Source organism: Lepisma saccharinum, chromosome 10 (assembly GCF_977018435.1).
Source record: "Lepisma saccharinum chromosome 10, izLepSacc3.1, whole genome shotgun sequence".
NCBI lineage: Eukaryota > Metazoa > Arthropoda > Insecta > Zygentoma > Lepismatidae > Lepisma > Lepisma saccharinum.
This window is the reverse complement of record NC_139238.1, coordinates 85140518-85167162: the sequence shown is the minus strand read 5'-3', so window position 1 is coordinate 85167162 and position 26645 is coordinate 85140518. Positions and strand designations below refer to the sequence as shown.

The window sequence follows — 26645 nt, the reverse complement described above, 5'->3', positions numbered from 1 at the left end:
AACGAGCAGCAACAGAGCGTCGAGCTGACCAGAAATTTTTGCTGGGAGAATGGAGCAAATCTCGACCAGGTGCGGGATTTTACCCCACGCCTGGCATAGAAACGTCCCCTTCTGATGTCGGGCAGTCTCGGATAGAACTGGGGCCTGCAGAAAATAATTCCCAGTCTACAAATAATGATCTGAAGCTGGTGTTTGTTATTAATCATGAAGAGAGTGAGTTTCTTTACAATTTGTGTCAGGCTAGTCAGTCTAAAAACTTTGGAAGAGCACCTGAGTTCAAGGCACATGTAGCAAATGTTGATATCACTTGTATAGTGGACACTGCAGCTGAAATATCTGTTCTGAGTCTCGAGATTTGGAAGAAAATAAAGCAAAATTTGACAGGGGCCATGTTACAAGTTACTCCAGAGGTACGACTTATTGATTTCGCTGGAAAAAATCGAACTCGAGTTGTGGGAAAGTGCAGAATCGTGCTGGAAATTGCTGAGAGCACCATACCTTTACAAATTTTTGTTGTGAAGGATTTGCCTTCAGACTTATTATTGGGTTATTCGTTCCTGCAGAAATATGAAGCAGAGATCAATCTCAAGCATAAAAAGTTGTATCTAATGATGGATGGAGAGCCAATTGAGCAAAAGCTAGATGATGATGATTCCGTTGATAAGCAGATGAGCGTCTGGAGGATTGAAGCTAGCTACGATAAATGGGCTACACCGCTAGAGGATATGAGGGAGAAGATTGACTCCAGTGAATTATTGGCTAAGGAACAAAGAGCCGAATTGTTCGAGATATTTATTGCACATAGTAAGGTGTTTTCAGAGTGGCCTGGCACGGAAAAGGGCTTAGTTTGTGACATTCATCTGTCCAGTGACGTTCCAGTGAGTTAAAGATTTTATCCAGTTGAGTTGCAGAAATTCTTACGTTTTCTTCACGTGTATTGCAAGTGTGTCTACCTGATATTGTTCAAAATGCTCTTCAATATTGCCTCATTGGTTAATAACAATTGCAAATTGTTTTTATACGTGCGGTTCTATCCAAGATTGTACTAAATTTCCAGCCCGAATCCGAAGATGGTGAAAAAGACTGGGAGAGTAAGGTTGTTCAAGTGCAGTTAAGGGAACGATATGCTGTACAGAGGCGGAAACTGAAGAAGAAGTGCCATGCTTTGCAGTTGAAGGAGGAGGACCTGGTGCTGCTAAGAAGTCATCGTCCAAGTTCAGCTGTTAACCAAACCATTTCCAAGTTGTTTTATTTGTGTGCAGGACCGTTCATAGATACCCAAGTGAAATTCAACACAGCAGTGTTATTGGACACAAAGACTCGCAAGGAAGTGTGCAAGGTGAATTTCGACAATCTGAAGATTTTTAGTTGTTCTCCAGACATGAGAAAGATACTTTTAGAAGGTTGAATCCAAAATCTCCTAGACTGTGAGTGCTTCCACGAGTCGTCGTCGATTTTGTTTCTCAATGGAGGGGGCGATTGACATGTCCTTCCTGGACGTATGAACAGACTGTTGAAGTACACCATCCCACCTGATAGATATGAATCTTGTTGCTGGGAGTGACGAGATTCATGGAAGTGCATGAGAATAGGTTTTTGTGCTGTTACTGTGATTTCTTTTTGTGAGTTTCGTTATGATGTAAAACTTTGGTTCTTTTTAAATTGCATAATCAAGATAAATAGATTCTGAATTCATATGTTAAAACGTAAGTTCTGTGTTTTTGTATCTATTTTCTGCAAATCTTAATGTTTTCCCGTGCCCTGGGAGGCATCACGTGTATACCAATATAGAGTCTCATGTTGCTCATTCTCAATTTGTATTGAGATAAACATATTATTATGACTATTAATGTCCTATGGTTGAATCTGGCACGACCGTGTCGAACCATGACAAGCTTCTTATAAGTGTTATTACAAAAGCGAGATATACGAGCAATGCAGTAGGCTTTTCTTGGAACAGCCCTATTGTAACTTCCGATTTCTTCCAAGGCATGGCGCTGTTATCAGTTGGCAAAGATGGCCGGAGTGCTCAGGAAGTCCATGCCATATGAGCAGCGAAGTGTTATTCGTTTTTTATGGTGCAAAGGACAAACAGCCACAGATATCCACAGGGAAATGGAGCCAGTGTATGGGGACAAGTGTTTATCAGTGCAAAGTGTGCAGTGGTGGTGCAAAGAGTTTGAAAATGGACGGGAAAATGTGGAGGACAATGATTGATCGGGCCGACCTTGATCCTCGATGACACCGGACAACATTACCCATGTTGATGAAATGGTGATTGACGTGTTCATCTGAAGGACATTGCCATGCAGTGTCTCAAAACTGTCTTGAATGGAGGTGTGCTACTTGTGCTCTGAACCTCTCATATTTTCGCTCTTAGAATGATGTATGTAAATACATACATATATATGTATACACATAAATGTCTCCAATCCTGGATGCCGTACTCTATTCTTTCTAATAGAGTACAACTAGGAGTAAATTCATTTATTATTTTTTATATATATATATATATCTTAAATATAAAAATGTATAAATCCACATATTCAATTAATAAATATAAATTGTGTGTAACAACTGCAAAGAAAGATACAAGTTACCATGACAATGATATGAAATCATCACGGTGGCTACCGAGATGGAAGAAATAGTGATGAGGATGATGAAAATCGTAAGCAGACTGTGGAGGAAGCAGAGGCTTACTAAGGTCTCTAGTATCAGAAAGATGTGGATAATACAGAATTTTCTAACTTACTGCAAAATTTTGTCAAAATTTATTTTATGTCCACTTTGTGCACATACACTAATTGGGAATGGACCTACAGTTTAAAGGGGGATCCGAACCACAATGTACCTCCTATTTAAATTTCCTAACTATGCCATTAATTGAACAAATTTAAAAGCACAATAGTATTTTTAACTGAAATATTTGGCAATGGATTAAATATTTAATTGTGGTAAATCTATTTTTCCTCCAGCAAACTTAAAATACTTTGTGTGGTCTGTGGTAAAGGTGATTTTCATGGGATGGGTTAACCCCACAGCCATTCCAGTTTACTTCTCTACTTGCTGCCAGTCTGTTGACTGTTTTTACATTTTCTTCCCTTAAATTCGGAGGGCTACTTATGAATTGAATACCCGCTGGATGGATATTCAGCATACTTGATATGGTAATATCGTTATACACAAATAACAGATTTTTGAACATTGGAAAAAAGTTTATCTTTCCATCCATATGAATTTTGTGCACCTCAATTCCAATAAACGCAATATGTTTCAAATTGGGGACATCATTTACGCTAATCTGTATATTGGAATCCAAAGACCAGGGCTGGCATGTTTTAACTTTTAAAAGACACGACTTTGTTCTTATATTTCAAACACGGTGTTACAAACATTTTATTGTTGTTGTTTAAAACGTATTTTCTTACTTGATATTTGGTAGTCTGTAATTATTTGTGTGTTTGTCAACTTTGACTTTTCATTCAATCTGTATCATTTAGTTTACTGTGCACAGAAATCTGTTTGTAATGAGTCACTTGTGGGGTGCATTTAAAACACATGTCTATGTTTTTTTACAAGTGCTTAAAACACTTTTATAATTGAATAATATATGGATGAAAAGGTTTTGTCCTGTACTTAACGTACGTTGTTGTTAATTTCAATGTATTTTCTTGTATTTTCAATGTATTTATTCCGATACAATAAAATGATGTATTGGAAAACAGAAAAGCTACCATGGTGATTGAGTTGGGCCTGGCAATTGTGAATTAGCTGAAGCTTCTCAAACAGCCTACTTGGGAGATTTAGAAGGGAAATGCAAATAGGTATTTTAAGAAGTTAGTCAAGTGCTCACTTTACAATCCTTCCTTGAATGATTAACCCATTCCTTATGAACCATTATTCTTAGAAAATAAATCTTTTTGGCATTATGTTTTAAACAAGTTTAAAAAACGTTTTGTTTATTTTTACAAAAAAAAAACAAATTTTGCCAACCCTGCAAAATATTTGAAAATGCACTTTTTGGTGAGAGTTGATGAAACTACTTGCATTCAACATTTTTTTTTGGGGGGGGGGAAGACCATATGCTGAACAGAAACAGTAATAATGCACTTTTACCGGTTCCTCTCTATGAGGTGCTACACCCATTGTGTGTGTGTGTGTGAAAGATGTTTCAAAAGTTTCTCTGAATGTAGGTTAGATCTGTCTGCGTGTGTGTGTCTCACCTTGGCATGACAGCTGCTCCAGTTTCGCCGGGAGGTCTCCTGTGCCCGTGTTGGCATTTTCCCCGAGGATGTCCGGGAGTGCATTGCGGCGACCTGTGCGACCCGTATTCAGGAAGTCACTGATCGCATCGCTACTTGGGTCTGACTGTTCCATTACGGCCAGCATCTTCAGCACTGGAAGTAAATTATATGAATAAGTGCATGAGGCTTCCGCAAGATGGTCATAAAATAAAACTATTTGTTATCACTTATCAATTGAGATTCCTATTACAACACTATTTTTTTTTAAAAAAAAAATGTCTTGATACATATGGTCACTTAAATTTTATTTTGATTATTGCCAAATCTTTATATTGTATTAGAATCAAGATTGTGTCTGTCTGTGTATATTTGTTTATATTATATAATATTTTATATATTATATACACATATCCATGTAGTTGTACACACACCATAATTACTTAAAAGTTTCCAATGAGGAAAAGGTCTGCTAGTTCATAAGAAGATACTTTAAGTCACACACGATTAAAAATAACTTAACCTCATTACAAAAATTTTTGTGTTTCTGCAATCAAGACTGTATGTGTGTGTGTGTTTATATTATACCAGGGGAGGGCAAAAATATGTTACCACTGATGATACATCGAGGTACGGTTAGCATATTTTTATACTACCATATGCAATTATACCTGCAACCTACACTATATATACACACACACGCACACAGTGTTTGTTTTTTCTGGGAAGTAAAGTTCCGGTACTTTTCAAGTTGGTTTCTTATTTATTGTTTCCATTACGAGAACTACCCAAAATATTGTGGTGTGTTCACACATGATCATGCATCCATGTAGTTCCACACATACTTCTTTTGTTAAAATAAAATATTTTTATTCTCACCTACAAAAGTAGCCAGTGCATACAACCAGAAAAAAAAAGTTCTGTCTGCATGTAACTACATGGATGCATGATCAATTATGAACATGCCACAATATTTCGAGTAGTTATTTTGATGGAAACAAGGACAAACAAACTTGAAGAGTACCACAACTTATATTCTCCGGAGAAAGAAAAAAACACTGTGTGTATACAGGGAGGGCCAAAAATATGTTACCACTTATACGGTAATTTGAAAGGGGGATGAGTTACGGTATGTTTATATGTCTTGCAAGTGATTATTGGAGACATGTTACACTACAGTCCAGTTTAACCGAATCGCTAAAAAAAGCAGTTACTCGTGCGCGACCATGTATTATGTGGGAGCACCTACGAAGCACTTTTGTTCCATGTTCGACGAAGCCTGACTACGTATTATTGTAAGCTTTTTGTTTATGCCCACATGCTGAAATACATATGTACTGTATATCAAAATACTGTACGTAATAAAATTAACGTACTGTATATAAAAAAAAACTTTATTCCGGTTTAACTGAATTTTCGTTCAACCGAAGCACCATCGGTCCCATAACATTCGGTTAAACAAGACTGTAGTGTATATGGTAACTGTAGTTGATATGTAATTGATATGTGTTATTTGCTGGCATTATAGGTTTGAAAGTGTAGGTTGCAGGTATAATTCCAAATGGCAATATAAAAATATACTAACCGTACCTCGACATATCCAATTCAGTGGTAACATATGCTCTCCCTGGTATAATATAAACACACACACATATACAGTCTTCATTGCAGAAACACAAAAATCTTTGTAATGAGTTTAAAATATTTCTAATCATGTGTGTCTTAAAGTATCTTCTTATGAATTAGCAGATCTTATGAACTTGATAACGGCACCCAGCACCATAATTAATGCTGCTGCATATTGCCAAACCTTGCAACGCCTTCGACGGGCCATTCAGAACAAACGCAGGGGAATGTTGACAAGATGTGTCTGCCTGCTTCATGAAAACACTCGGGCTCACACAGCGAATGTCACCAAGGCGCTTCTCAAAGGATTCAAGTAGGAAGTTTTGGACCATCCGCCAAACTAGTATTTCTTTTTTGACCAAAGGAAATTTTGTGTTATCGTGTCTGACCCAACTGGAAATGCTCCTCTCCAGTTTCAACTCGTTTTGAGTGCATTACAGGGAGGGGAAGTGGTAGTTTGCAAAACTTGGAGCTATTTGGGAGACGCAAATACTGTTAAAAATGTCTTGCTCTATGGTGTCAATCTTCTTCAAATGTCAACAGCAAACTGTCTGCAGAGAGGAAACTCGTGTTCATTGCTCCATCAGAGGTTGATGCCGTGTCGAAGCACAGAGCACAAAACAGTCTGATTCCTTCAGCCAATGAGCTTTCAGAACATGTTACAGCTCTTTCTGCATCAAATTCGCTATTCCAAACTCAGCTAAAATACTCCTAAGACAATTTCAATACATGGAGCAGTGTTGCCACATATGGGGAAATTTCCCTTTCTGGAGGGAAACTTAGACCGAAGTTTAAGGGAAATTCTATGAAAAATATTAACATTTCAGGGAAATTTGAATATATTTTTTTCAACTTCATATCCACCATTTTTTGTTCATTCTTATTTCTTCTCCTTTGAGTACAAGCATGTATCTATCTATATTTCTATTTTATTTTGTGTCACTCTTCTAAATCTTCGGAAATAGCAAATATAAGAACGAATGATGTCATGAAATGGCCACTGGACCTAACCAGGGTTAGAGCCTGAGACATCTGGACCATGTGATTACTTTTTTTTTTTTTACATTTTTCATGTACGAAATATAGGCCAAGGAAAATGCTCCTACTACTAATTATTATTATCATTATATAATTTCTTATATGAAGGGAAAAATTTGGCGAAAAAGGGAAATTTTGCCGTTTGCAAAGTGAAATTATGCCTTCAAATTGTGGCAACACAGGCATGGAGATGGAGAGCCAACTTTGGTTGCTTATAATTTGAGCATGCACACGGTAAAGATAAATTGACACACTCGGTTAATGTCTGATGTCCTAGGCGGAAACATTCGTAAGTCCTCATTTTATCGTAATTCTAATGTTCTGCAACTTATTATATCTTTTAGGCTAATTTTTCATGTCGTGGCTATGATCATGATTTTGTTATTTCACGCCGTTTTTCGGCCACTAATTGCGACGATGATGATGGAGGGACACTCACAAAGAACACTGAAGCCCACGCAGGAACTAACTTAAACTCTACAAATCTTCCATGACCGAGCGCGTTGAGTGGTCCCGGGTTAGTCTTGTGGCCTGGACATCAAGCCATCTTTTCATCCTCATCGTCGCAAATAGCATAAAGAGCAGAAGATTGACAATTAAAAAGATACAAATGCGTAAGTGCTGTGTTCAAGTAGTTATAATATGACAACAATTTAGAAATTAGAAAATCGTGGTATTAAGTTAGTTCTAGAGGGACATTAAGGTATATTTCAATATGATACCATTAAAAAAAGGCATGAAAGGTGTAGCAAAAGACAATTGACTATCGTTTTTCAGTGCCTCCTGCATCCAATGACTGATTGATTTGGTTTATTTTACTTCGCTTTCTGCAACTTTTGGCTAATTGCGAAGATGAGCATGAGTGGTGACATGATGAAATCGATGAAGGGACACCCACGCCCAGGCTGGGATTCGAACCCCGGACCCCTGGCTTCGTAGCGCGCTGTGCTAACCCTCCGCCACGGAGGCCGACTGCATCCAAATGAACCTTCAACCCCCTCGCTTCCTCACGCATCCTAAACTACACATTATGTTACCATGTTTGTTATGAATAAAATTATAGTCGAAATGATGGTATAAATCTGCTCCTCTTCATATCCGAAAAAGGTAGTCTAGACAGAGATTTTAAAATACTACCAAAATTTGAAGGGCCCAAAATAACTCAAATTCACTATCGAACTAACACCCAAATTGTCTACCTACGAGTAGTTAAAAAAAAAAAAACAACATTTACAGCAATAAGAGATCTGGCCTCCATTTCCATACCAAGCCACGCACTATATTTTAAAAGTATAATTGTAGTCCAAGCAATGTGAAAGAAAATGTATATGGGCACTTTGGAAAAATTGTGTTTCACAATTCAGGGAGAAACTTGGAGAAAATAAATTTTTCGTACACCACGTTGAAGCGCTTAGAGAAAGAAGAAAAAGAAGTGGATTTATCATTGAAAGTTTTAATCTTGTTTAATTCTTTGAATTGTTGTTTTAGTCCACTTTATGCACAGGTAGGCTAATCGGAACTGGACCTACAGTTTAAAGTGGGATCCGAACCACTCAGCAATTTGCCTGCACCGGGTATCGACGTTACCACTACGCCATCGGGGAGGCTCTTGATTGATTCTAGCTGTTCAGATCTTTGGGGATAGCTGGAGGGAAACTTCACGTAAAGTTCCCTAACTGAGGGAATATAATCCCTCCGCATTTCTTGATTGAATTTATTTCGCATTTTTGCCAAGTTTGGCTACTTGCAAGATGAGAATGCATAATGAGAAGATTAAATAGCACAAATAGATGTGGACAGCACACATCACAAGTTCCATAAGGGATTATACTGGCCATGGATCCAGACGTCAGAGCCTCGATAGTCTGCAAAATACAGTCCTGGGTGTACAACGTGGAAGTGACGTTGACATGTGGGTGTCTCGAGTATCCCTTACACCCCCTCTCCACTTTTAGCGATGCTATCGAGACGGATTACACAAATCGAGATCGAGACACTGTCAAGTCTCGTCTCTATAAGATCCACTTCGGGCACTGTTTGCGTCCACAGAAGCAGAACGATGGAGTGGCTTAAGAATGTCCTTATTCTTAGGAGCATCCCCTCTTGATAGCCTAGGGCCTTCCACTCAACGGTGTTTGCCCTTTTTGGGAGAAAATTGCCCTCGATTCCTCCAGTCCCTTCCACACGGTCGCCTCCCGAAGAGAACCTCAACCTGAGCCCTTCTTTCGATTCGTACTTGAGTAAATCCCAGGCAACGTGTTGCTAAGGGCACCAATTGATCTGACCTTCATCCTACACTTCATTCGGTTGATGCCTCCAACCATTACCAAACGCCGAGTCTTTTCTTCAACCTGAACCTTTGAGTCTTTTAAAATGAGAAAACGTTTCTTCGTACAATTCCAACTCTAGAAACAAGGATCAAGACACAAGAAATCAGTTTCACAAAATGAAACACACGGCAAAATTGTCAATCTCGAAGTTCATCCGCTCTGCTTCATGCGAGTCACAACAATGGACCATATGATGAAGTCACAGCAGACGACTGAGCACGATTCGAGTCCAAACAAGGCCACGTGGTTTGGTCGTATACTATAACATTGGAATTTCCATCGCAAGGGGATGTATTGTGACAGAAGTTATGAAACCAAATCAGAGAATACGTCGATATTATACATATTATACCTTATGCAGAGCATAAGGTAAATAATAACTGAGTAAGGAAATCATGCATTCTGAAAGAAAATCGAGCTGTTCCGTTTCCGAACACAATGGAGCTCACCTTCAGTGGCGCGGCCGATATGAATTCTGGGAATTCAACAAGCTCACGTGACTCCAGCGGCGCCGCCTGTTGGTTGCTGTTCCAGATCGGAACCCGCTAGGAGCATTAGTTTTACTCGATTTCCTAATTATGTATTTTTTTAATTCTCCTCTGCAAGGTATGTGTAACATATCGACGTATTCTCAGAAATCTCATCTTTACATTGATGTACGACACACCCATAAATTTTGTTTGATAACTGCTGTCAGAATTCTTAAAGTTAACCTTGCAATGGATTTTCAATGCCATGTTCGGAGAAGAGCTCTCATATGCATGTGTTGATTTCATACTCTACTCATCATGGATATGCATGGGGATATAAACTAATTTTCGGATGTGTGGACATGTGTTTGTGTGCGTGAGAGAGAGAGAGATATATATATGTTATAATCACGGGATCTTTCATATGAGTAAATCTAGTCCACGAATGTTCTTTTCGTATCAAAAATATTAGATCCAATTCTAGTCCAGCATAGGTATATCCATTTCCACAATCAAATGAAACCATCCATATAACGTCCCGTTCACATAAACCAAATCCCACCGATGTCCGAAACATATCCAAAAATGAACCTTAGACTGTCCAGGTAAGATACAAAAGTAGTCTAAAAAATGTGTAAGCAAAGCATGACGTCGAGATAACGCCCCACTTGCATTGGAAATATGCATTGATGTCCAAACGTTATCTATAAACATCCATAACATATCCTTTTCTGGATATCCCCTGGATATCAGGTATGCGGACAACTACGAGGGCTATTTTTTTTCAACTTCCGATAGGGCATGAAATGAAAACCACAGTGAATAGCAAAATGGGTTTATTGGCAAAAGTTACGTACACGTATAATCTACTTTTCTACGTAATCACCAAGAAGATTCAGACATTTATCGTACCGATGCACCAGCTTTCCAATACCCTCTGCAAAAAAAAAGTACTGCCTGTCTGTTAAGCCAGATCTGCACGGTGTCGCGAAGCTCCTCATTGGTGTGGAAGCGCATTTCTCCCAACCACTTCTTCATCACCGGGAAAAGTTGGAAGTCACTCGGCGCCAGGTCTGGGCTGTAGGGAGAGTGATCAAACACTTCCCAGTGGAATGGTTGAAGAAGGTCTTGGTTTGACGCAGCAACATGCGGTCTGGCATTATCATGAAACAAGACAATGCCTGAAGACAGCATGTTTCTCCGTTTGTTCTGGATGGCTCTGCGTAGTCTGCGCAATGTCTCGCGGTATGCAGCCGCATTGAATGTGCCCCTCTGCCTGTAGAAATCGTATCACACTACGCACCTCGCACTTGGCGGGAGAGTCGATTGTAGCAGACATCTCTACGCGCCCGTCGCTCAGCTTCAACAGAATCGTTGGCCTTGGCAGTGGTGGTGGTAATGGCAGGAGGGACGCCTCGCTTCCTAGTGCTTCACGGGCCACCTAGCGGCGCCATCGAAGTTTGAAATAAAAATAGCCCTCGTAGATAACCAAGGGACATCCTTCGGAACTGATCGAAAGCTACCCGAAGAAATACGAAACCTTACGAAAGTACCCGAAGAACTCCGATAAAAAGGACTTATAGGGTATAGTTTAAAGATTCAAACGACGCTATACTAACAAAATTAATGAGCTTTTTAGACATTTTCTACACAGTCTTAAGGCATTAATTTACTGTGACAAAAACAAATTCGTAGAACATTGGAAAACGAACTTCAAAGTGTCCAAAGGCATAAGACCACATTACAACTCATTGACATCCATGTTTATCGGGTCATTACGCTTCGTGATTTCATCTCAACATCTTTCCTTTCTCAAAGACCCATTAAAGATGAATAAATTGGATTTAAAGAAGAAACATGCCGGAGAAAGGAGGAGACTTCCACTTTCAAAGCGTTCCGCCATTCAGGGACTTAATTAAAAACTCGACTACAAAGGGAATTTTCACGGCCCCTCTGTCTTCAAGAATTGATGCGACGGAAATAATCCTTCAATGCCTTTGTGGGGGATTCCATGGCAAAATACCTATGAAAATTTGACGAGGAAATTCTCGACGCAAATGTTTTAAGAGAAACACTGAGAAGGAAGAGGTGTACGTACACTGAATTCTCAATATTTAAAGAGGCGGATCAATGGAGATTTTCTTAAGTGACTACAGGAAAGTGGGTTATATTTCCATAAATCACTTGAACCATTGCAAGTCTCTGCATTTGAATTTTCTTATTCTACGTCGCTATTCTGCCTCTTTGCAGACTGGATGAATGATGACTTCTTTTACGAAGGGGCATTCGCAAAGGAACACCCATGCACAAGCAGGAATCGATTCTGGAACCATCGATCGCGGGATCGTCTTCACGCACTCGGCCACCGATGAGGCTTAAGCCTGGTTTACATTGATCGAGTAGACGGGAGAGTAGCTGGAGCGAGTAGGGTAAAGCGAGCAACTCTCCTCGTGTAAACAACTGGGGAGAGTACTGGAGCCAGTACCGAGTTGCTTCCTTTCCCATTGTTTTTTTCTCACTCGCCCGTAAACTCGACAGACCACTCAATCAATGTAAATACTTTCTGAGAAGAGTTTAGCGTCTGTGTTGTGTGTTTGCTTTTTTTTTTAATCAACCATGAATAGGAGGTGCTCCCAAGCCCGACAACATAACGTTTGTAAAACTGTACGTGAATATGAGTGTCCATGGAATTTGTGTCGATTATAGGGAAAATAAAAAATAAATGAAAGAAACTACGGGCGCATGAGACCATCAGCGCAGGATGCGTAGGAGAAGTAAAATTGAAAATAAAGAATTTACGTTTTACGTTGAACCAAGAAAGATTGAAAATAGAAAAATCAACGAGTCCATGGGCAGGGCCGGATTAAGGTGGGTGCTATTGATGCTGCAGCATTAGGCCCATTCCTGAAATAGGCCCAGATGAAAACAGACGAGAATTTTCCAAAAGCTGAACAGTTACATTTTTTTTAAGCTGAAAATAAATCTTAGAATGAAATTTGGAGCCCCAATTTCGGACGCCTAGACACAGCGTTACTTATTATACAGTTACTATTATTCCTTGCGCTGTGACGTAACTATAACGTCGTTGTGTTTACTGTTCACCGAAGATTTCAAGCATCAGGCCAAATTTCGTCTTAATCCGGCCCTATCCATGGGTTCATTCTGTCAAAAGAGCACCTACAGGGTGGCTACAAACAAGCAGAAATGAAATTCCCTGACTTTTCCAGGTTTTCCAGGACAAAATTTACATTTTTCCCTGACAATTACAAACTAAACTAAATCGATGTTTTTGCAAATGGAAATAATAAACTCATACAGATCCACGTATGGATTTGTTAAGTACCAATATTATCTTCTATGAAATTGACTTAATTTCTCTATTCTCTATGATTTGAATTCAAACTGCAAAATAGTGAATTTGGAAAATTATTACAATTCACAAGCTAGGGAAGGATTACGGAATTTCGTCATACGCAGTAAGTTTAAAATAAAATACTTGATTATTTTTAAAGTTACGACTAAATGAGATAAGAGTGAAGAGTGATGGATTAAGAAATACAATTTGTAATTTATCAGTCTCCTTATACATTCTCGGTATTATATGTTGATATTTCCACTGAGGTTTGGAACCCTCTGCTTGCAAAAACCATGAGTGCGGACTCATATTTCAATGCATAAAGGACTCTTCTCTGTAAAGCAAACAACTTAACTCTTGCATATAAGTGAAACAATTGAATCGAACAAAATAAATTATCATATTTCCTTACATTATCAAAGGGATTTCTGCTTCAGTACAGTATATCCAAGTGAAGTACTGTGAAACTGACAATATGCAGTTATACTATTAATGCTGACGAAAAGGGTATGTAGGTATTAGAAATTTAACGCAAAGAATTTATAGAATTGCATTGTATGGGTACCTGATTTAGCTAACCATACATTAAAACAGGAACACTCTCATAATAAAAGCTTCTGAAAGTTCATATACGAGGGGCATCCTGAAAAAAGCTCCAATGGTGCCTATACGCAGCACTGGTGGACAGAGATAGACACACACCCATGCAGGCAGGAAGAAGTGGCATGTAGCAGTAATCTGGTACAGTTGCAATGCAGACGTTTTAGGACAGTTCTAGGTTAAAGATTGCAGCTGTCATACAGTCTCCCACCGAGCCTAGCCTACAATGCACACTCAGAACTTGGCACAGAGCCAAGCAATTGTGTGAGGTGTGCAGACCGGACGTCGTGTATGGTCAGACGATGGTGCAGACAATTCACAGAAGGCCAGTCGAATGTGCACAACCCCATACAGCTGAGTACACACGGGTCCTTTGCATCACTTCAGGTGAGAGATCTTGGACCACTCCCTGTACAGCCCTGGCCTTGAATGTACCGACTTTCATCTCTTTGTTTAACTGAGGAGGTTTCTGGCAGGGCAAGGATTTGACAGCTACACTGCGGTAGAGATAGTTCCAGTCTTTGTTGTCCGACACATATACCATGGGCATACAAAATTTAGTGCCATGCTACTACAAATGCCAGAATAACGGTGGTGATTATGCCGAAAATTAGGTTAAGACTCACTGTTACTAATGCAACAAATTGCAACTGATATTCTTGTTTTATTTATGATAATCGGTAGGGACCTTGATATTTTTTTTTTTTTCAAATTGGTTTATTTTCTTATTTTTTATTTTTTACTATACGGTGTTATTTTTCTCAAAATTCACATTTTCATTTTAGCGCATTTTCTGGCAAATATCTGAAATTATTCCTTCATGGTGTTTTTAAACTACTGTTTCAAATTGTAAGTCACATGGCTTACGCCTCTTCGTCAGAGTTTGATATCTTGAAAGTTCTTTTGGGAAAGTTATTTTCCATACCCCTTTTTTTAATTTTAAGGTAAGGATTTTTGATAATGGAATTTCCCCCGTATATACTGAAGGGTGCATAATGACCATAAGTGGCGACGCACCCAAAAAATTAAAATCAATCAATCTCACGTGACAGATACCGATATATTATGGCACCAAAAAATTGGCATTATCTTTTTTTGACTTGTCAGTATTAAGTTTCCCAAAATTCGCTTTTTTGTTTTAGAACATTTATCTGCCAAATATACCGAAACTTAATACTCCATTGTGCTTTCAAACGATTATTTTATATTGTAGATCACATGGTCTACGTATTTTCGTGACAGTTTGATATGTTGGAACAGATTTTTGAGGAAGTAAAAGTAAAGTGCTTCCCTGCACTTTTCCATGAAGGTGTATAAGGGTGTGGAGTTAGGGCCCCACACTTTCTTGATCACGGCTACAGGTGGGGGTGATGTGATAAGCACCACGCTCCTGGCTACCTTTATCCCTCAAAGTTTCCTCAAGGTACCAGCTTCATATGATGCTGGGTGGGTGCCGGAGCAGTTTGAATAAGCGGAAAACATCCCGGTTCTCCCCCGCAGGGGATCGACCCGGGGTCTCTTGCATAGTAGTCAGACGCCCTAACGACTGAGCTCCATTATTACTCGCTCGACAAATGCCGATGGAGCGCACTTTTCTTGGAAATTCAAAACATATCTCGTGCGACAAATACGAGGATGTGGATCCCGTGTGACAGTAGATATGCTCTCGATCTCCTGTTAGAACCCTGCCACTTTTCTCTGTGATGCAAATTGTTTTGATAGAAGTTGAAAACATCGTGGGAAATAAATGATTTAATGTGGCTGTCGGAATTATTCCATGTACGTATAACTCTATAGTTTACTCTTGAGTAAAATGTTGGAAAACTTGCATGTTTTATGTACACAAACATGGCCTAGAAAAGACAAGAATGTTGGATTTCATGGAATTTTTCGTTGTTTTAGGACATTTCTTTAAAAAAAAATCGCTAAAAACGCCAACAATTCACATTTTATGACAAATTCGCAATATTTCGATATTTTGAAAGGGCGAAAAATGTATCCAGACATCACTGCACATTCCTAAACATAACTTCGCAGCAATTACCATTTTCACGGTTTTGGCGTTTGCGAAAAATCAATCGGAAATTACTTTCTGGCCACCCCTCGTATAAATCAGTAAATGGAAAGTGAAAATTTAGCAGGGCTGGCGGAAAAAAAGTCAATTCTTGAAGAAAGTGATTTGCTTTTATGATTGAATGATTCGAGTAAATATGATATTAAAATATTTACGTATTTATTATTAGTATTTTATTTCATAATATTGGACATTAACCTTACTCAGTGAGAGATTAATGACCATCTCTCAGGAGTTTAAACAGACAGGACAGAGAGTGGCGTTTATTTCATTGCAATACTAGTGTTGCAGTAAATTTGAGGTTGGGAGCATACACTTGCCAATTTTTATAACGTTCACCAATTCAGATTTATGTTTCACTTTTTCGTGATAGTATTCAACATATATCTAGTTTTGTTGGATTCTTCTTGATATCTAACAATAGTGCAATGTGATTGTAAACGTATGTTAACTTGTGCGAAATCAGTAATACGTCAGGATGATGAAAGAAAACCTTTGTAAGCACTGCTACATTAAATGAGGTGAAGTGAGCCAGAAGAGTAATAAAATTCCAGTAGCATATTTGCAGTCTAAAGCTCTTCTTGTTTATGCAAACGATTTTTGTTGGATGTTGCAGTCCGAAGACATCGAACAAAAATCATAACAGTCCCATGCATGCAATTTCTGTCACATGTTGTAGTGAGATACTTTGTCGGGTGGCGATATTCGACAAAAGTCATATGTATGACTGGAACCTATTTGTTTCCATTTTCCTTCAGTTTGCCCAACAAAATGCCTTACTACGATGTCCGACAACTATCGGACGGCGCCACCCGCTCTTATCCCCTCCATCTGTTGACAGTTCTGTCTCCTTACTACTCCCATACGGACAAGAAAAAATGATAATTCAATGCATTTTCCACATAATATTTAGAGGCTTAACCTTTACTCCCTCGATGTTATTATATGGTATCATCAGAATAAGGTCGTTCTGACCCGATGAAACCATATGGTATCATCGTGCAGATTATGACATGAACGTGCTTTTTCGACCCTCATACTCTTCTGTTTGGGTTGAAACTCTGACACAGGTCTGGAGCAAGCCTGGGTAAATTCATATTGATGATCAACCTCCCCCCTCTCCACAACATACCCATGACACATTTCCGAATAGTTTCACATTTTGGCTCATTATTCAACTTCTATGGCACCCAGGAACATGAAACAAGTTTCAATCTCTTTGGAATCGTCCATTCTTTGAAGAGAATACTAAGGTTTGCGCCTTCTCCCGAAAATAGCGAGAGAAGAGGGGGGGGGGGGCAAACTCCAGATTATTTTTTTCATTGAAATTCGGTGGTCACGCCCCCAAACCCCCCTTCCTCGGTTCGGCGATCTTAATTGTACACGGTTGCATGCTATGATGTTTTAGCTGAAAAACAAAACTTATCCGAAGTAGATTGCTCCCATAGTGCCCAAGTTATAACAATTTTCCTCTAAAAATGCTAATTACCTATTTTTCGAAAAAAAAAAATATCACATTTTGACTTATTATTCAACTTGTATGACACCCAAGAACATGAAGCATGTTTCATTCTTTTGAGAAATGTCCATTCTTTAAAAATAATACTAAAGTTCTCGCCTTCTTCCCAAATAGCGGGAGAAGAGGGGGCAAACTCCAGATTTTTATGTTTTTTCATTGAAATTCAAGGGTCACGCCCCCCAAACCCCTTCCTCGGTTCGGCGTTCTGAATTGTACACGGTTGCATGCTATGATGTTTTAGCTGCAAAACAAAACTTATCCGAAGTAGATTGCTCCCATAGTGCCTGAGTTATAACAATTGTCCTCCAAAAAGGCTAATTACCTATTTTTCGTAAAAATAAAAAAAGAAATCACATTTTGGCTTATTATTCAACTTGTATGACACCCAAGAACATGAAACATGTTTCATTCTCTTGAGAAACGTCCATTCTTTAAAAATAATACTAAAGTTCGCACCTTCTTCCCAAATAGCGGGAGAAGAGGGGGCAAACTCGAGATTTTTGTTTTTTCATTGAAATTCGGGGGTCGCGCCCCCAAACCATTTCCTCGGTTTGGCGTTCTGAATTGTACACGGTTGCATGCTATGATGTTCTAGCTGCAAAACAAAACTTATCCGAAGTAGATTGCTCCCATAGTGCCCCAGTTATAACAATTTTCGTCAAAAGAGTGTTCGAAGTCAATGAAGACGATATTCCCTGACATTTCCCTGACTTTTCCCGGTTTTCCACGTCTGTCGCCACCCTGACCTAACAGCTGCATTCACTATGCCACTTTGCTAGGGTCGAGTAGAAAGTGTAAACAGCTACTCGCCATAGAAGGGTCGAGTGCAGCAGACAGGCAAGTAACTCTCCCGCTCACTTGACCAATGTAAATCAGCCTTTAGGGAGCTTTCAGAATGAAGCTACAATTGGCATGCCACCAGCAACACTTGTCGCGTGCCACTCCAACTGTGCAGTTCTCTCAGTAGTGCGCATCGTGACGTCATGGTCTGCTCTTCACGCATGCGCAGTTAACGAGCTTTTTCCAGACTGGGGAGTTTGTTTGAATTGTTTTAAGTCCAATTTATGCACAGAAAGGCTCATCGGTACTGGACCTACAGTTTAAAATGAAGAATATCATTCCATGTGTCTTGTGTATTTGAATTTGTTTCAAGTGACTTTTCTGACACTGGTGGCTAATAGTGACGATGAGAATGAATCATGAAGAGACGAAGTTGACAAAGGGACGACCATAAACACTATGTGGAGGACACTAGAACCAAACCCACATAGAATTATATTGGCTGTGGGTTCAGGCGTCAGAGCTCGGTTAGCCTACAAGAAGGCAGATTCCAGGAAAGAGTGCCCCCCACAGCCCATGCATGTTTGGGCCAGTTGTTCATTTCATTCGTTCACCCTATCCCACACATAAACGGCCATGCCTGGACAGTGCAAGACCGTGCATGTTCTTGTAGATAAATGGAAGTACGCAGTTTTCCCTCGGAAAGCGGATGCCGGGCAATAAATGGAAAGCGACCAATGTGGTATGCACGAAAAAGGAAATAAGATAGTTCCCGGAACACGCGGCTATTTCATTACAGGCAGGAAAGTCGCTCCACAGAAGAGGCCTAAAATAGCCACCGCTCCACGTCACCTGCGAGTCTTCCCTCAGGATCAAGGTGGAGAGGGGGGGACTCAAAAACAATCAATTTGCCAAATGCGCCCTTCACGTTCTCAAGAAGACATTACGGAAGAAAGTGGATTTATTTAATGCGCGTGCAAAACACACAACAAGGACCGTCGTCGGTCCATCCTCCCCGCTCTCGATCCACCAATCACTTTCGTTTACCTTATCGTGTTGACTTTCTCCTATTTACGGAAAGCGGGCCCTGGTACTGGTTTATTTTATATTATATTCCTCCTGCTTCCTCGTATCTCAGTTGTTCCTGTCTTCCGGCCGTGTCCGAAAGGTGCAAGACCGTACTTGAAGCGAGCATCCTCCGAGTATGGTCTTGGAGTGCGGTCTTCAAGTCGTGGAATGGAAGTACACGTCTTTCGAATTGCACTTCGACTGCACCGCCGAATGCGATCAGTAGATAAAACTGAGTACTCGTTGTTTTCCTCGCGTTTTAAACACTTATTTTTCACCATAGAAATCACATAGCATTTTCAAATGTTCGTACACATACATTTCCACACATTAGAAGAACTATAACCAACAACTTGCTGGCCCATAACGTATATCTACCTGTGTCGCTGGCTTTCTACCTCCATGATTTTAAACAAATGAACAACGAGTGCGTAAACCACGTGACCTAGTCACCAACCATCTGCACTGCGAGCTGTGCACTTGCGTGCTTCTGTTCTTGGCGCTTTCGAACTGAACTAGGTGACGTCACTTCCGCCAAGACCATACTTCAAGTCTGCACTTTGTACCTTTCGGACAGGGCCTCTATAACGACACGCAAAAGAACCTGCGTGCAGACCCGCGACTCCTGTCCATTGTACTCCCGCGTGGAGGGGGAGGTGCGCGGTTCTTTTCGTTGTGGTCGCTCTACACTAAGTGTTCGTTTCTTTGTCGGAGAATCCAACAAAACCGTTGAGCTTTCGTTTTAATTCCACTTTATGCACAGTTAGGCTAATCGGGAGTGGACTTACAGTTTAAAGTGGGATCCAAAGCACTTGTACCCCCACCGGGTATCGAACTCGAGACTCCTTGATTACAAGGTGACAACGTTAACTACTACGCCATCGGGGAGGCCCTCCAATGAAAACCTAAGTCCGACAACAATCATAGGACAGACTGTATTCAGCTACGGAAATCTGTGGAACAAAGCCGCGCATAACGGTAGACAAGGGGAGAAAGCTAGTGAGCGGAGCAAAGCAGCTGGTAGCTGCAGTCGCGTTTTCCCCTCTATGTACGCACTTGCCCGTCACGCGTTCATTGGTCGAGTCCTACTTGCGCAGATAACTTGTATTCGTTCGTTTTCTCCTGGAATTCCCGGGACAGAATACAGAATTAAACAGGGTGTCAACTGTCACTTACAAAACTACCTCAAGGCTGCAACAAATGAACGTCAAACAACAAATAAACTTCAAAACGTAGTTTTTGTCATTTTCAAGATAGCGCCGCCTCCACACGCATGTACCAGCGAAGAACAGTGATTTCTTACCACTTTCAAGCCTACAACTTGCAGAAATTCTTCGTAAAAAAAAACATCAATATATCCACGCGCGATTACCACACCAGCAAGTTTACGAATAGACTCAGTTCGCAGACAGATGGATGGAAAGACTTTCGCAGTGGCCCATAACTAAGGATCGGATTTTTATGCAGGCAAAAAATGCGAATTATGAACATGAATATGCAGACACATCGCCGAAATATGTAAAAAAATATGTAAGCATATTAAAATACCTAATATGCGTATTCTTTCTCATTTCTGTGCATATTTTTAGGTTCCGGCCAGCAAAAATTGTAATTATACTGAATTAATTTCTCAGTATTATTATATTTTAAGAAGTTTCTCGAAATAATAAAACTGTAATGGAAAATTCGTAATCTGATAGACTGATAACGTGAATGACAATAGTTTTGAGTACAATGTGGTCAGATATTTTTCACTGATAGATTGATGGATAGAGTTGGTGTTTTAAGTTCACTTTATGCACAGTAAAGCTACTTAGGACTGGACCTACAGTTTAAAGTGGGATCCGAACCACTATGTGCCTCCACCGAATATCGAATCCGGGACCCTTTGATTACAAGGCGACGACGCTACTACTGCGCCATCCGGGAGACCCTTTTTCACCGATAAAGATGCATTCAAATTTCTACAATGCTGAAGAATATTCTCACTGAATTAAGAAAATGGTTTGTCAGGAAAAAATGTACATTCTTATGCAACAATACATTGTTTCTTTAAGAAATCAAAAGTGCTTTTGTTACAGTACATAACATGTTAATGTGATGCACAGTGAACCACTAAATACATGTTAATAGATTTTTTTCTTTTCTCATTTTTGGAAAAATCAAAAATTTGCATATTTGTCCCATAATTATAGCTCCTTACTCTATTTTTTTTTTCAAAAAAGAAGATGGGGCCACATTTCGCATTTTATGTAAAAATGTAAAAACACCAGCCAACTCGTCGGTGACGAGTGATCGCCGGGACAGTCAAAAGCTATCGGCCAGAGTGTCGGAAGCAAGTAGCCTCAGTGTGTGTGTACCGAGAGAGGGGCCAGCGCAGAGGTTTGGACCGTGCCTATCGCAGACGCCGACCGCAGGCCAGCTCCACGGAAACGTCGACAGGTACAATGCTGACAAGGGCTTCCTCTAATCTTCATTATTTTACCTTATCCGGTTCGGCGTGACCTTCCTCCTTGTTCTATGACTCCTAAATAAATATTGGTTAGGGGAAATTCCGCCTCCTCATATTTACAACCCTCTCGCAGCCAAACCGAAGAACGACCTCAAGTAACAAGGTGGAGGCTCCGGGATATTAATGCACTTGTCCCTAATAAGCCTCAAAATATTAACATACACGGTTCCTATCAATTGAGTTTGCGTTTTAAGTCCACTTAATGCACAGCAAGGCTAATCGCGACTGGACCTACAGTTTAAAGTGGGATCCGAACCACTGTGTGCCTCCACGTCGCCATCGGGGAGGCCTATCATCGTAATTCGCTGATATTTGTATTCTTTGCTTGCCTAGATACAAAGGAAAAATGTAATTACGAGGCGTGTCCGGAAAGAAAGGTTGCAACAGCTAGTATTCATTAAAAAAATGTATTTGACAACACGTCCACTATAGATTATTTAGTGTTACATAGAGTTATTTTTCCACATAATTTCCGGCATTGTCCAAACACTTGTTAAGTCTAGGAGTAGTTGTATTTACGGTACGGACAGCGCCGGAAAGTATGAACCCCCCCTCAAGCAGATTTGCTCTACTTAAAACTTGCTCAACATGGCCATATGAGCTTTTTTCTCTAGTGTGGAACCCCTGTTTAATCCAAGATTTATGTAAAAATGCCCTCGGGAATATTTCGGAAAGTATGACCCCCTCTGATTGATGAGGCTACACTTATAAAAGGCACTTCTGTGAGATTGCTGTCCATAAATTTGTTAAAAATATGCCCCTCTTGGGCTATACTTAAAACTAGGCCACACACACACATACACACACACATACACACACACATTTATTTCTGGTTTAAGTTCAATTGGATACCAGCTTCAATTTGCTTATCAAACATTAAAACAATGTAATTCTTCTAGAACTGCTCTGTGACTCTCTCATTTCTCACATCATAAATATATGATTTTTCACCTATGAGAATGACACTGCATATGGTGTCTTCAGGTAATGCCTCGTGGAATTCACAGATAATTTTAATGTTTGTTCTGTCATTAACCACAACTTGTTTTCTTTTTGAAGTGTTGATGACAAACATGGGTCTCTGTGTTTTGAATTCATCTGGTGTGTAGTACATATCAGTACTGCCTGTAGTGACTCTCTTGAAAGCCGAAAATGCCTCATATAATTTAAGAAAATCATCCTTGGACATGTCTAAATTGTAATTTTCTCTAGGAAATACCTCATTTCTGCCATTTTTAAGATATATGTTCTTGATGTTGCAGTTATCAAATCTACTTGAATTTTTTTCCTGATTATTGTGTCTTCTGGTCTGAAACAGTACCACCACGAAATCAGGCATGTCGTATTGTATGCTGGAGAATGAATTTGTAGCATCAAATTCATAATATGTACCAGATGCGGGCTTCTGTACGCATTGATATGTATAAAATTGCAGAGGAATCTGTGGATTTTTTATTATATCAGCTTTGTATTTAAGAGCATAACTGGCCTCATATTCAACAACAGGGATTCTTAGCTCCATAGTCTGAATAATGCATTTGCCCTCATCAGGTAGGGTATTAGGCAGAGCTTCCCCTGTAGGGTTTAATGTACTGTACCTCATCAAAGCATTATTATCATTTGCAGCTCTTCTAAATGTAATTCTTAACCCCCCCTTCCACATAATTTCTTTGTAATCTGAGAAGAATCCTGGCAACAGGCGCATGGGGAACAGCACTGTGTGATTTTTAGATAATATCTTATCACCAGCTTCAAATCCCCCTATTTTGTAGTATGGAGCCTCGGTCTTGGATAATTTTAGAGTGGCCAAAGCCGTGGAGGTAATGCCGGGATAATCTATTCTGTTTATAACAACGCCATGTTTTCTGATCTCAATTTCAGAGAACAGATGTGGCACAAAATTATCTACCAATCTTATATTTGAATTTGCCGGATAATCTGTTCCATCGAGCTTCACAACATCAAATTTGATGTACAGATCTGCTCTGTGGGGGTGTATAAAGCCATCCCCTACATCAAGATCAACCTCAATCTCTGTGTTGGGTTGATTTAAATTTGCAAATGTCCTCCTGTTTGGAGGGAATGATTGTAGCTCATAACTCTCAATATTTTCCATTGTATGTATTTTTATTTAAATGTTAATCTCTATGATGGCAGTTGTTGTGGCTCCAGCAAAATCAACTAATTCTTCCTTTTCATTAGTGACCATCAATTCAATGTAATCTATTCTGTTGTGGCACACAGGAAAATATAATGTTGGGGATGGATTGTAGATGATGGGCTCCATGAATTCAGAATTAGGTTTGAATGTTGCAATGATGCCAGTTTGTTTGTGAGTGCCTATGCCATTTGATTTGGTGATCATACCCTCGGCCACATTACAGTGAATATTCAAAGTCTCTATGGCTAAGAATTTAGGTATATTCATAGCAGTGTGTTTAATGGCTGGTTCAAGTTTTGTGTTGTTCTCAAATCCTAACAGCTCTCCTATAGTACCCAGATGCACTGTCTCTGTAGCAGATACAATCTCTACTCTGTGAGTGACAGAATTTTGAGTTAAAACTATACCTCTGGGTAATTGAGCATTTAGAGTGGACAGATTATATTGCCCTGGAGTGATGACAATTTTTTGATCCCCTACTGCAATTGTATTGTTGTGGTGTGTAATATTAGGGATCAAGTACATGCCATAAAATGCTCTGAGAGCTATTGTTTTAGGATACACTATGTCATCATGCAATTTGAGTTTCAATATTGAATTTTGGCTGGTGAGATGGAATACCCCCATGATGTTTCAGATACCACAAGGCCTTTTGAAAATCTTCAATTGATGGTTTATTTATTTGAGACATATATCTGAGAACAGATAAACACAAATGTCCGCAATTAACATCTTTGAAGTTTTGAAGACGGGCATTATTGTAATAAAGATTAGCTGATTTTAGATATTTTACTAAATTTTCAGGTGGAACACCTCCAAATGAATCAAACACAAATGCCTCATCGTTTAAATATTTAAGATAACAGATCCAGTGAGTGCCCTGATTTTTGTACTCATCCAAATTAACAATGCCACACTCTTTGTTGAGTGGTTGTTCCGGTAAAGAATCAGACATGTACACACCTCTAAAATTTTTTATGCCCAGTGGCTTGATTAAAGCTTCAATATCTTGGTTTGTAAGCGGCTCTTGTTTTTTTTAAACTTATTCATGGCTCTCTTAACACCTTTGCCTTTTTTCTCCATTGCCAGGTTATGGCGCCTCTGCTCATCTAATTCTGCCCTATTTTTCTTGGCATCTATCACTGTTTTTGCTATGGCAGCGGATCCCCCCGCCAAGCTCCCAACAGCCCCGAGAGCTGCTAAGATGGCAGGGATGGTAAATATAAATCCCCCTGTATGCAACTTTTTCCTGGATTGCTGTAATTTTTTTAATTGGGGGGTACTAAGCAACAATTTCATACCATGTCCCTTTGCAATACAAGAGCTTTTTTTCTTGCGCTGCTTTTTGGTCAAGAGACTGTCAATAGTTTTAAGAGATTTGAGACCTGCATAAGGTATTTGATACATAACACCCTTGGCCTTCATTGTAGGTTTATTATATACATGTTCACAACCCCCACCCCAGTTTTTGTTTGGTGCTCATAGCTATGGTGGTTCCCAATGCTGCTATTTTTTCACTCAAAGAAGCATCTTTGCTTACAAATCTACCAAATGCAGCCTCTTCTAATTTCTTGTCTGCAACATGTCTCTTGTCAAGATCAGAATGTGTGTTGTATGCTATGTCATGGTCTCTACAAGCCGCATCTAGGGGATTAACACCAGGATCCCCTCTGTTTAATCTATGATCCAATTTTGTGCCTGGACCACAATACTGATAGCCTGGAATATGTAGTTCAAATGGCAACTTGTTTATAATGTCATTAACCAGGCCCCGACCCTCAGAGACATTCCAAAATTTAGGTGGTAGAGTATTAATAATTTTTATGAGATATCCAATCCCCTTAGGGTCATTCACTATAAAATTAGACAATTTTGTGCTTATCATGTCCATAATTCCAACCTTTTCATTGTAAAAATTGTGGTTCCCAGCATTTTCCTCCCCAGCTATCACCAATAACCTATCCACAAGTTTCCTGACATCATCAACCCAGACAAATTCTTTAGGCAGGGTGTTGTATTGTTTGATTCCACTCCCTGTCTTGATCTGTGACCATATGGGCTTGATTAAGTTGTTATACTTTGCCCCACTGCTAGACTTGACTCTTTTTTGTGTGGGATCATTGTTCTGGTATAGAGCATCTGATTTTATTAATATTTCTTTGTAATGTTCATAATCTTGATCTGTATAGCTGCCAGGCCTTTTCCTAGTCATCAGTTCCCACAACCCAGGTGTTCCAGGGTACTTAACAAAACCACCTTTTTCTCCGAGACGAGATTCTGAATATACAATTATATCATCTCCCATAAATGTTACTCTGAAATTGCCGATTCTATGTATGATGCTCCCATCAAGCTCTGTGTCGGCATATAAGCCAAACACCTCATCTTTGTTGTCTTTAGGTGTGGTTAAATATTTTTGAGCAAGAAGACCCAATTCAATAGGATCCTGTGTAGCTTCAATTCTTCTAGGAGCAACAGGACTAGGTGTATGAATACTGGAAAGTGGGGTGAATGGATAATCTAATATGTTCCTTGCAGCTACAGGTACGAGCTCCGTGATCAAATCTTGATTTTGCTCTGTAACAGTTTTGATATTCTTACCTAAATTATTAATAGCATCAATAACAGGCTGTTCTGTTTGTTTGTGTTTTTCATAAATTCCACGGTTCTCTGATTTCCATCCCTTAAATCTTTTTACAAGATAATCTCTTAACTTAAGATCATCAATGACTGGTCGTTTCATGGTTGTTTATTTATGTCTCAACGTCTAGAAAATCGTTGATTTTATTTCTGTATTTGCCGCTACTGGGTGTTCTTGTCATATCAATTGTGACAAACCCATAACTGTCCTGGTTCCAGCACTTGCTG

General features: G+C 39.5%; 1 protein-coding gene across 2 annotated transcripts in view; it reads right to left on the bottom strand.

The window, feature by feature from the left end:
• Positions 1-26645, bottom strand: part of LOC145994408 (uncharacterized) — a 301805-nt gene that overhangs the window by 6950 nt on the left and 268210 nt on the right. For both annotated transcript variants that reach the window (XM_083130533.1, XM_083130532.1), the window contains one exon: positions 4227-4400. In XM_083130533.1, the coding sequence (XP_082986659.1) occupies positions 4227-4400 (174 nt within the window). The remainder of the gene's footprint in view (positions 1-4226; positions 4401-26645) is intronic.